General features: G+C 34.6%; 1 protein-coding gene across 1 annotated transcript in view; it reads left to right on the forward strand.

Annotated features, from left to right (window-relative positions):
• The window catches only part of ELOVL4 (ELOVL fatty acid elongase 4), a 55,910-nt gene extending 44,061 nt beyond the window's left edge, over positions 1-11,849 (forward strand). The window contains exons 4-6 of the mRNA XM_069066965.1: positions 993-1,164; positions 4,690-4,817; positions 9,487-11,849. Coding sequence (XP_068923066.1) covers positions 993-1,164; positions 4,690-4,817; positions 9,487-9,759 — 573 coding nt within the window. The 3' untranslated portion in view covers positions 9,760-11,849. The remainder of the gene's footprint in view (positions 1-992; positions 1,165-4,689; positions 4,818-9,486) is intronic.
• The last annotated feature ends 236 nt before the right edge of the window (positions 11,850-12,085 follow it).

A 12,085-nucleotide genomic window follows, 5' to 3' on the forward strand; every position in this document is an offset into this window, starting at 1 on the left:
TAACTATCAAAGAAGTATACACAGCAGCCTTTTGGTGGCAGCTATATTGAAAAAAAAAGCACAGGAATTGGACTCAATTCCTAGGTTTGAATCATAGCTCAGATGTTTATTGTCTGTGTTATCTCTATGTACAAAATGAGGCTACTACTTACATTGTTTACCTCAGAGGGTCATTGTAAGAATCAAATAAAATAATGTATATAAAGTAAACTATGAAGCCCTCAGTATGTTGTTACTAGTAGTTATTGCCTCTAGTTTCAGTTCATACAAACCATTTCCATTAGTTTCTTAATTACTGAATTATTTTTTTAAAAAAAGAGACCATATATTGTGCTAAATTACATTTAGCTAAAGTATCTATATCATGACATAGTATCTATATTGTATTGTATATTATATGATGTAGTATATATTGTGGTAAAGTACATGTATATAAAGTATCTATATTCTGAGGTATGCTAGGCATATGTACCTGAATTACATATTTCCAAAGAAAGTTAAGGTTTAAATTTCTTTAGTAATTTAAGATAAATTTCTATAATAATTATTGAAAAGTGTGGCCAAAGAGCTTGAGAAAATTGTATTGCTTTTGGTTTTGATTTATATTCAGACATTTAACATTGTGTAGAGAAAACATCCAGATATCTGGCAGAATGAAATGCTCTTTTATCATTGTGTTTATCCAGTTTTAGACCTGATTATTAACCTTTGTATCATGCTGTACATATTTTGACAGCAAATGTTTTGGAGGAAATGAGCTTTTTCAAACATCTGTTTATTTTATTTTTTTAAAGCAATTGGGGTTAAGTAACTTGCTCAAGGTTACAAGGCCAGTTATTTCTGGGTGAGGGAAATGAGCTTTTTGTGTTTTCTATAATGCTTAGAGCATCCATATCATGTCACGTATCATGTAATAATTATAGAATTATTGGAAATAAGAATAGTTATGGTATTTTGCATTTACAAACATGTTTAATTACCTCTTTTTACAGATAGCTGGAGCTCTGTGGTGGTACTTTGTGTCTAAAGGAGTTGAGTATTTGGATACAGTGTTCTTCATCCTGAGGAAGAAAAACAACCAAGTATCTTTCCTTCATGTCTATCATCACTGTACTATGTTTACATTGTGGTGGATTGGCATTAAATGGGTGGCAGGAGGACAAGGTGAGCATTTTTAAGAATTTTCAATGAGTGGAGGAAATCAACATATGAAATATATGAATTTTGTATAAATTTTCTTAAGGAAAGTAATGGAAAAATGGTGGTCTGTCTGAATGTGGCACTTACTACTTTATAGACATGTCAGTTAACTTCCTTCTTGATTTAATTTCATTTCTGAAAGAATGTGTGTAAGTGAAGAGGGCCATATTTATGACCAGTCCAACACCAAAGAGAAAAACCACATGGTAGAGAACTGTTTGCCCTGTGCCCCTTTCTGTAGCCATTGGAAGATTGTATCCCATTGTACAGACTCAGAGTAAGATAAACCCAGGGATCTCTTTGTTCTGGTTCTTCTGTTCTGGTGTCCTTCCAGTGAATCAGTCTCAAAAGGACACCAAGATATATATCTTCAGTCTGAAGTCCCCCAGGTCAGCTGTGTGAGTTCATATCTTTTCTTAAACTGGTTTGGGTTCACCCTGAATCTTTGAAATCAAGAAATTAATCCAGTGTTAAGACATGTAAACCAATACTAGAGAACTTCTGAACCTTTAATATGACCTTAAGAACTGCTCTAGTCTTTTGAGGATCAGATGGATTGAGAATGATTTAGAGAAAGATCAGATCATCTGGAATTGTGACAAACTGCAGTCTGTAAGCCTTCCTTGTTTTGCGTGAAGGTGTGTAGGCCAGAAGCAGTGTAGTCTTCAGAACATAAAGGGATAGAGTAAATAGTGTTGTTTCTACATTTTCTTGTCATCTTATTATAATTGGTGAGAGAATGGTGAACTTAATCACACATGAATTATTTTTGAAAAGTTTTATTTAAAATAAATGCATTGATTCCATTTAAACAAGCAAGTGTTTCATATAACATTAGTTTTATTCCTTGGAGTTCGAGAGATAAGACTGTGAATATTATTGAACAATTTTTTTTCCACACTAACACCAAAATGGCATGACTTAAAATATTTTTTACATGGAATTGAGACTTATTAAGTCCATTTCCCCATTTACATAAATGCCCAAATTAGATATTTTAGATTATGTTTGCATTTTAATTTCAATTATTTACTAAGGAGAAGCTATGGAATATTTATAAGAATATTATAGAGCAGGTACACATCTGCATTGGTAGATGAAGTTTTCTTCTAGAGAATTCTCTATACCAATGAAGTCAGATGTCTTATCCAGAAGCAGGAGGAAGAAGAAGAGGAGGAGGGAAAACTAGAGGAGAATGAGGAGGTGGGGGTGGAGAAAGATGAGGAGGAGGAGAACAAAAACAACAAAAAAGAAAGATTGCTTTACAACATTTGAAAAACATATCTCCATTAGGAAATTAGGCCATTCTTATTTAAAATAACTGGTAATCACATATTTTTGTCTTTTATGAGATTTCAAATGTTGAAACTCCTTCTTGGGGGGAGGGTTTTACATTAGTATTATCTTTTCAAATATTTTCTAATATATATTCAAGGTTAAGTGTGAAGAAGACTCTAGGTTCTTCACCACATATTGCTACCTCCTACTTTCCTTGTTCCAGTGATTCAAAGTTGCATTGTGCTGAGATGAAAGCTTCTGTTATTGTGCAAACTCATTCCCATGTAGGTTAGCCCTCTTTGGGTTTATTTTCTCTTATCTTTCATTATCTTTATACTCCTATTTTGTTATAACAATCTCTCTTCTATTCTATTATCTCCTCCTCTCAAACTTTCTTCATGTCAGAGCTTTCTAAAAAAACACATCCTTGGCTGCCTGATCCAGTACCAGATATTCCTTTTTACCTCAGACAGTCACAAAGGAGAATAATTTCTTAGCTGTCACCATAAGCTATAGATTCATTTACTCTATGTTTCTGAATTCTGAAATTCCCTCCCTTGGTGAAAACTTCTTGTCTTTCTACCTCTCCCTCTGCCTTACTCTTGTCTGCCTAAACATTGGAACTCCATTGTGACCTCTAATCTCTCTGTTCATCCCTGTTCTACCAGTCCATCACTCCTGCTGAGGACTGACATCCTGCCTTTTATATTCTTGACCCTATACGCTGTCCTTTCCTCTGAATCTCTTGTACCCTGATCCTATCACCACTCGTACCTTGTCAAACCCAAATTTGTGGTTTTTCCTTCGATCTGCCTTCTCATTCCAACTCATCTACTTGCTGAAATGCAGTTTAGAGGAAGCCACATGATATTCTGATCAGATCTTCTGCAGATTCATTTCATCTAATTTCCACTAGCCAAACAGACGAGTTTATATTTGATTTTATAGGCAATAGGGAGTCACCAAAGTTTACTGAATAAGGGTGACATAGTCAGACCTATGATTTTAGTAAATTACTTTGCCAGTTATGTGGAAATGAATTGAAGAAGGGATAGACTTAAGGTAGGGCAATCAGTTTGGAGGCTATTGCAATAATTTAGGCAAAGGTTAATGAGGGCTTCAATTAGAGTGGTGCCTATGTGAATATAGAGAAGAGAGTGGGTAGGATAGAAAATGTGGAAGTAAAGTTGGCAAGATTGGCAATTCATTGGATATGTGCAGTGAAGAAAAATTAGGGGTCTAGTATGACACTGAAATTAACAACCCAAGTGCCTGGAAGGATGATGATGCCCTTGACAGAAATAGAGACATTTGGAAGAGAGGTGGATTTTGGGGGAAGGATAATGAGTTCTGTTTTGGACATGTTATGTTAAAGATGTCTATTGGACATCTAGTTCAAAATGTCCAGGAAGCAGCTGGTGATGTGGGATTAGAGCTCCCTAGTTTCCTCTTCTATAAAATGGAGATAATAATAGCACCTACACCACAAGATTGCTGTGAGAGTTAAATGAAAGAATGAATGTAAAGCATTTTGCAATCCTGTAATTCTGTGGAAAAGTCAACAAGGGTGAAGACTGATAAAAGACCATCAAATTTAATAACTAAGATCATTTAATCGGATTAGCAGATGAGAAGGGAAAACCACTGTCACTCTCTTTCTCTTCTTCCTCCGTGGGAAGGAAGGGGGACCCATCAACCTGCTTCACCTTTGGGCTGCTTCTACTGGGACCATTTACACTACCCCCACATTAGATCTCCCGCCAGGTCCACCTGTAGGATGATGGTCCCCACCATTTACCACTCTTTCAACCTGGCCCAGTGTTATTTCTACTCTAGACTACTTATCTTTTTGCACTTTCCTTCTTTAGAGAAATATAATGAAGTTTATTTAATCTTTGATGATTTGAAGCTGTTGGAGTGATTTAACAGTTTTTTAGCATTAGTCTGATAATGACCATTTTATAATTCTATGTGCATAGAAGGTTTAGGAGATAAGGCTGAATTTGTACTGTCCCAGGAAATACTCTAAAATTTGGAATAAATCCATAATAAAGCTTGTAGGCATGTATTTAAAATAATTTACTTCTTTCTTATAAAAGCTTGATGAAAACAAAATTCCAGTTAGAGGTTCTGATTGAGTTGCGATTATAACATAAGATTAACCAAACAAACCATTTTAACATTGTAATTATTACTTATGTTTTTTGACAGCATTTTTTGGAGCTCAGCTTAATTCTTTTATCCATGTGATTATGTATTCATATTATGGCTTAACTGCATTTGGCCCATGGATTCAGAAATATCTGTGGTGGAAACGATACTTGACCATATTGCAGCTGGTAAGTAAAATATTTGTTAGATTCCTTCTAGGAAGCCAAATGGAAATATCGTTTAATGGAAAGTGTTTGAATTAGATTTAGGTTGTCTTTTAAAAATAAAAGTACTTTCATCTTTAGCTTCAGCAGTTGAAACTCTTTTGAAGTTACTTCCCTATTATAGACCCATTTGGACAAAATAGTCATGTTCACTTTCATTTTAATGTCTTCTGAACTATTAGAAATAATACTTTCCTCCCTAAACAAAAAAAAACATTTCATGAAATAAACATGAAAATAAATTTGTTCATTAAGGTATAATAGAAACTGTTAAGTGACATCTTAAAAATCAGTAGCATAATTTTTAGCTAGCTAACTGAATTAATATTAAATGTAAGGCATTTTCATAGCACTTTACAAGAATTTTCCTTTGCATTTCTCATGCTTTGGATAGCACTTGCTTGTATATGTATTGTTCACTCCCTTAGACCATAAGTTTCTCAAGAGCAGGGTTTGTGTTGTACTCTTTTTATTCCCAGTGCAAAGCACAGGGCTTTCTGTGTTTAGTAAATAATTTTTTACTTAAGTTGGAAAAAGGTGATTATCCTAGGTAGCTTTCATAACGAGAATATTTCTCTTATTTCTTTCAATACCACTTATTTTATAGTGCTTGTCAATTACATTATGGCATTAAGCATTTTGAAAACACTGGAAAATTGACAAGCACTATAAATTAAATGCTATAGAAAGAAATAAGAAGGGCTATAGTTCAGAAAGTTAACTAGCATTAGTCACCTTTCTCCAACTTCAGTCAAGAAACATTTACTAAACATGCAAAATTGTTTTTGCTTATGTAACACCCCCCCTACTTGCATTCATACTCACAATTTCTCACAGTTTGAGTCTTCATAGAAAAGCTGTTATGTGACTGACAGGTCTCTTTTGAGTCTGCATTCCAGCAACGTTAGGCCATAAGTCCCCAATAAAAACAGTAGCTACAAAAGAGTTCCCCCATCCACCTGGATCCCACTCTCCCACAGATGTACACAGTGTATGTGGCAAGAATGAGTACAAAACTGGAGTGCAATGATGGCAAGTCTCACGTGTAGAGAGCACGTGTGAATCACGCCTCCACAACTCTAGGGCCATGATGTTCTTTTTTCCTTGCATAGCTCTTATGAGCCCCACCTCTCTCTCCCATAAGTTTCTATTAAGTTAAGTGGGTTGCTTTTCTGGGCTTCTAGAATCTATACTTCCTCAGAGTTCAGCCCTTAATTAGATATCGTGTTTCCCCGATAATAAGACCTATCCCGAAAATAAGCCCTCCCCTTACTGTGTAAGATTCCTCTAAAATAAGCCCTCCCCCGAAAATAAGCCCTATTGAGATTGCTACTGTAGTGAAGGTGATCCCCTGCGCTACACGCTACATTACGGTACCCTCTGTATGCACCGCGCCCCTCCCCCCCGTGAAACGCACGCCGTGCTCCGAGCTGCATCCAATCAGAGCTGCAGCAGTGAGCGCGTCATCCTGTTCTTCCCCAGTGATTTGCTTATTGAATAAAGGTACATTTTTTTGTTCACATTTACCTGTTTATTAAAATTGCTGTCAATGTTCATTAAAATAAGCCCTCCCCTGAAAATAAACCCTATGGTGTTTTCTGTCCAAAAAAATTAATAAGACAGTGTCTTATTATCGCGGAAACACGGTAGAGTTAACTTTTTCTTGAGTCTATCACTGGCTCTTTTCTTTTCTGCCAGAGGTGCTACTCCTTAAAGCTATTTGAATACTACTTCTTTGTGTCTGTGTCTGCGTGTAAAGTGTGAGTTCATTGCTAGATGCAAGGCCTTCTTCTACTTGAGTAGGCCAACTTCAAAGTGCCATGGCCGGTAAGAGGAGTACAGGCAATCTATCAGGGCCTCAATTTCCTCATTCATAGAATGAGGAAGTTGGACTAAAATGTCCACTGAGGCACCTTCCAGTTCTAGATCGATGATTCTATGATCCTTAGACTAGATTGCCTTTGAGTTCCCTTTCAACTCTAAATCTATGATAATCTGATCCTTTTTACTGATGAGAAGGGTTAAGTTAATATACTCAATGTTTTAAATTCTTGAATCTATAGTAGTTTTTTTTAGTACTGAAAAACTTTGACTTAAAGGTTATTCTTTAGTATCTTTGCCCAACATCTGTGTCCCTGTTTTTCTTTTCTCTATGCTTTTGTTCTTACTTTTCAAATAACTCTGCTGAATTATAATTTTTAAATGTCTTATCACCTCTACCAGAAATTACTAAGCCTTGATCTAGTAACTGTGATTTTCACCATTATATCTTCCTCAATACCTTGCAGTTTCTTAAAAATGTTAACTATTCATATATTTGTTGAATAAAAAAGTGCCACAAGTAAATTAGCTATAGAAAGTGCCAGTCTCTGCTCCAATATCATTTCATGGTGATCTTGACACGGCAATAGAATTGGAGTAATTTGCTCTTAGTATATGGACCTAGTACCCTTAATTTTCCAGAACAAAGGATTTACCCACAGTCAAACTAATCCAGAAACCAAACTAATGACTGTTTTTCAAAGCTTGGCATTTACTATAATTTGATTTAATCATGGCTTGTATTAAATTTTATCAGTGAAATCATAGCTGAAAATACTACTCATTTCTACTATGAGTTGCTAAATAGCTGAGCTAACCAAACAGGAAACACAACCTTTTCAGAATACTGGGTGTGAAGGACTTGTTTGCAACCAAAGTGCTGTAGGTAATTTTTTTTTCCCCAAGCTTTTGGTGTCAGAAATGTTTTTCATAGATGTATAAATTACTTTTCCTATTATCCAAGTGTCTTTTTGATACATATCTGTATATTGAGTTTGTAATGCGAAAAAAGAAATGAAGGCAAAAATCCTAAACAAATTGTAGAGAGTATATTTCTTTTTCATAGCCTACACCTATTTCTCATTGTGAAAGCACAAATAAGCACTCACACCTATATACACACCCTTTTTTTTTTTTAGTGACATAGGTTCTGAAGATCATTGTGAAACTGGAGACAATCAAAAGTCTTGATTTTTGCCATTGGAAGTTTAAGGATCTTATTTTCATTTCCATATCCCTAGAGTCTAGGCATGGTGCCTCACATAGTAGGTGCCTTAATAAATATTTGTTGAATTATGGAATCATTTGAGATAATTTAATTTTTCTTGCATCCTTTAAATTCTAAATTCTGTGATCCTTAGAGGTCATCTATTTCAACCTCATCATTTTACAGATGAGGAAGTAGTCCCAGAGATATTGAATGACTTTCAAAGGGTAATGAATGTAGTAAATATCAGAATGGGGCTGGACTTCAGGTTCTCTGACTACATACTTTTCATGACATCACGAGAATAAAAAAAATTTTTTTTGTAAGATTACAACCCAAGGAGAGAAAAACTTGACTCACACAACTTAAGGAGAATTGTTTTCTGTTCTGTAGAAGAAACATAATGTCTTTTGAATAGGCTTGTCCAAAACATTGGCATAGGATAAATCCTTTTTACAAAATACCAAACAAGTTAGTCTTGTATAATTCAATGAAATTTATTTATTTAATAAGTTTACCTGTACTTTAATTCTCATAACATAAGTAGTGTTATGTGTGCTTTAAAAAAAACATTTCATGATTTCAAATGACAACTTTATGATTTATGATTTTGGAGTTTGGGCGTAAATTTTAGGATCTTTTTATAGATCTGTTCAGGACTTAAATTTGTTAAGCTTCCATTTACTTCATAAAAAGTCTTTAAATGTTTATTTACCTCTCCTTTGTTAAGTAAAAAATGACTATGATGAGTTTCACTATATTTTTAGTTATACAGATTATCCCCAAAGTCTCCAAAGCCATTAATAAGCTTAAGTCTTTTCTGCACTAAGACTTTTAGGACACTATATGTATTCCTCTAATACAGATTAAGAAAGCTCTGGATTCTGGGGAAAAAATTAGAACAACCGGAAATAATCAGGTTGTAAAATTTAATAAAAATGGAAAATATAGCACCAGAAATTTACTTTTTAAGTGTGAATAAGTTGTTTCCCCCCAAAGATCATTTGTGAGATTGGTATATACCTTTGATCATAAATTTAGGACTAGAAGGGACCTGGGAGATCACTTAATCTAATCCCTTCATTTTACATTTGAGAAAACTGAGGCCTACAGACGCTGTATTTGATTTGCCTAAGGCAGGGATTGGGGAACCTGCAGCCTCTCTTGGCCTTCTAGACCCTTAAGACTGAATCAGTCAGGGGCCACTAGGTGGCGCAGTGAATAGAGCACTGGCCCTGGAGTCAGGAGAACTTAGTTCAAATCCAGCCTCAGGAACTTGACACACTTACTAGCTGTGTGACCTTGGGCAAGTCACTTAACCCCAATTACCCTACCCTCCCCCCCAAAAAAAAAAGCAAAAAAAAAAAAAAGACTGTATCAGTCAAAAGGCCATACTTAAGGATTGAGAAGGCTGCTAGTGACCTGAAGGCTGCAGATTCCCTACCCCTCGCCTAAGGTAACCAAAGTAGTAGAAACAGAGCTGAGATTCAACCCAAGGTGCCCTTACTTCAAGTTCAGCTCTTTGCACTGAACCATGCTACTCTTAAAAGATAATTGTATAGTGCACATTCAATTTAATCTTATTCTATGCCTTTCTTCTTTTAGGTTCAGTTCTATGTGACCATTGGACACACCGCATTGTCTCTTTATACGGATTGCCCCTTCCCCAAATGGATGCACTGGGCTCTCATTGCTTATGCCATCAGCTTTATTTTTCTGTTCCTTAATTTCTACTATCAAACATACAACGACCCCAAGACATCAAAAACTCGAACAGCAGCAACAAATGGTATTTCAGCAAATGGTGTAAGCAAATCAGAAAAACAGATAGTGATGAATGGAAAAAAGAAGCATAATGGAAAAGCAAAAGGAGAGTAACTTAATCTAGGCCTTAATATTTGTTGACAGTGAGGAACTTCCCATTTGATAAAATTTTCAGGGAAAAACACAAGCAAATAAGGGTTTGGAATAGAGAGAAAGGAGACTTCTCTCTCTGTGCCAGTTATCCTTTAGATTAACTAAAGTGTTAGGTAAGACACCCAGATGTTTATTTATAAATGTTGTTTTAACAATAAGACTCCTAGTTAACTTTTGATTTTTGTCCAGACTAAAGGATCATCCTGTTATTTGGAAGATTACCTTTCAGGCCACAAGGTTCTTCACAGAAGAACTCTTGCTAGTAGAATACTAGCAAAATATAATGGCATTTTCATAAATCTTTTTGTGCATATGTGCAATTTCTTCTAAAGTTGGTTTTTGAACCAACTAGATAAGCCATATCACAAAGTGACTATGTTTAATGAGGACATTAGTATACATATGTGCCCTCACAAAGAACCCTTTAGTATAAATTACCAGCTACATGCCCTAATTTGAAAGGGAACACTTTCCATTTTCTGGGTTGAAGCATAATGATAATATAAACAATCTTAAGTATTCTGGATTTCAGTTTACTTGCTAAAGTGGTCTGAATATGCCATTTTTTGCTCTAATTAGGTATTGAAAATCTGGTAATAACTCTAAACTCTTAAGTGTTTGGTGAAGTCCAGTGTCAGTGAATATAAGAAAACATTGCAGAAAATATGTTTTATCAGCCCAAAGGTTATTGGAATAACCAGTGATGCAAATGATTGTGGGGAAACAAATTTTTGTGAGGAAAAGGTAGCCTTTGAATATTTCTATTTCTGTCAGAAATGTATTATGAAAAATTATAATTATTGTCTGATTGGAACATGAAACGTCTCTTGTCTTTATTAGCAATATCAACAGAGTTACATCTAGCTGTTAGAAAAGAATATGTTGATTTTATCAGGCTTTCCTTGTTTTGATTCTAGTGTCTGTTACAGATTTCATATGTATAAATATACCTACCTCTTCATTGAAAAGAACATTTAAATTAAATAAATTTTAATTTAAAAATACTACATACACAAGGAGTCTTCCACTTTAATATTAGTTATATTAATTCCAAAACCCACTACTCTTTCTTAGTTTTATGAATAGTGTATACTCAGGTTTTTCTATAAAGTCATTCTTTCCACTTAAATACAAGTTTAGTTTTATAGTGATAATTTTGTTGTGATTAAGTTCAGATATTATTTATTAATAACACATAGTACAACCCCATTCTAGTGCAATATTCTTGACTCCTTGGTGCTGAAAGCATGAAATTCACAGTGCTTAATGTCAAAGGTAATAGAAAAGGACAGAACTATAAAACTACATTTGCCATTGAAATGCAATACTTACATAAAATGTGACCAATTCACCAGGGAAGAGAATATGTTCTGTTTATACATATTACTTGTAAAGCAGTATGGTGTAGTGGATGGAAGGCTGGCCTTGAAGTTAGAAAGACCTGAGTTCAAGTCATTTGACTTTTAAGTACCCCAGTCAGTTCTTCAAAGATTATAAATTATGAATGAGGTACCATTAGAGGAATTTACCTCACTGGGAGATTCCCCACTGGAAGTTCCCGTTACTGAAGAAATCACAGGTCCAGACATTTAAAGAAATAATACATTTTACATAAATTAATTTGTTAGGGAAGTGTTGGACATAATTCTATTAAAAAGTTGAAAACTGTAATGCTTGACACAAAAGCATGAACAAGGTTCTAAAATTTTTATTGACATGTGAAAACTGCATGTGCAGGATATATACTGTATGGCTGTGGCAGACAATATTTTTTAAAATTTTGTAAACCATAAAATATTTATTGTGCATTAAAATTAGGCATTTCAGTGTTTTTTCTTAATGCATTTGCAATTTTAAGAATTGTAAGGTACTTGCTACAGATCCGTAATGTTATGGTCTGATAGGATTAACCACAGTTTCTTTTTGCTTCTTAGTTCTGTAATAATGATAGATTTGTAATCTGTGTAAACAATCTGTACTGGTTCTTCTGAGCTCCTCATTCTCTGCCACTTGATTTATGCACAATAAATATGCTGCTGCAGTGGGGAAAATGATCTTTTCTTTTAATTAGTTTATTCAGATGTATATTGGTTGCTGGAAGCTTAATTCCCTATTTTTAAGGTATATATGTATAACTAATGGATTTCTTTTCTAACTTAAAGTTGAGATCTTAAAAAATCTCAATACAACATAGTTATGCCTACCCTATATATTTGCACAAAAGCTTTCATTTTTAGCGGTATATTTTTCATCAAAAAAATTAGTTACTAGACTTCTGCATCACATG

Source organism: Petaurus breviceps, unplaced genomic scaffold (assembly GCF_028583685.1).
Source record: "Petaurus breviceps papuanus isolate PSGF00001 unplaced genomic scaffold, PetGlider_PUasm1.0 90734, whole genome shotgun sequence".
NCBI lineage: Eukaryota > Metazoa > Chordata > Mammalia > Diprotodontia > Petauridae > Petaurus > Petaurus breviceps.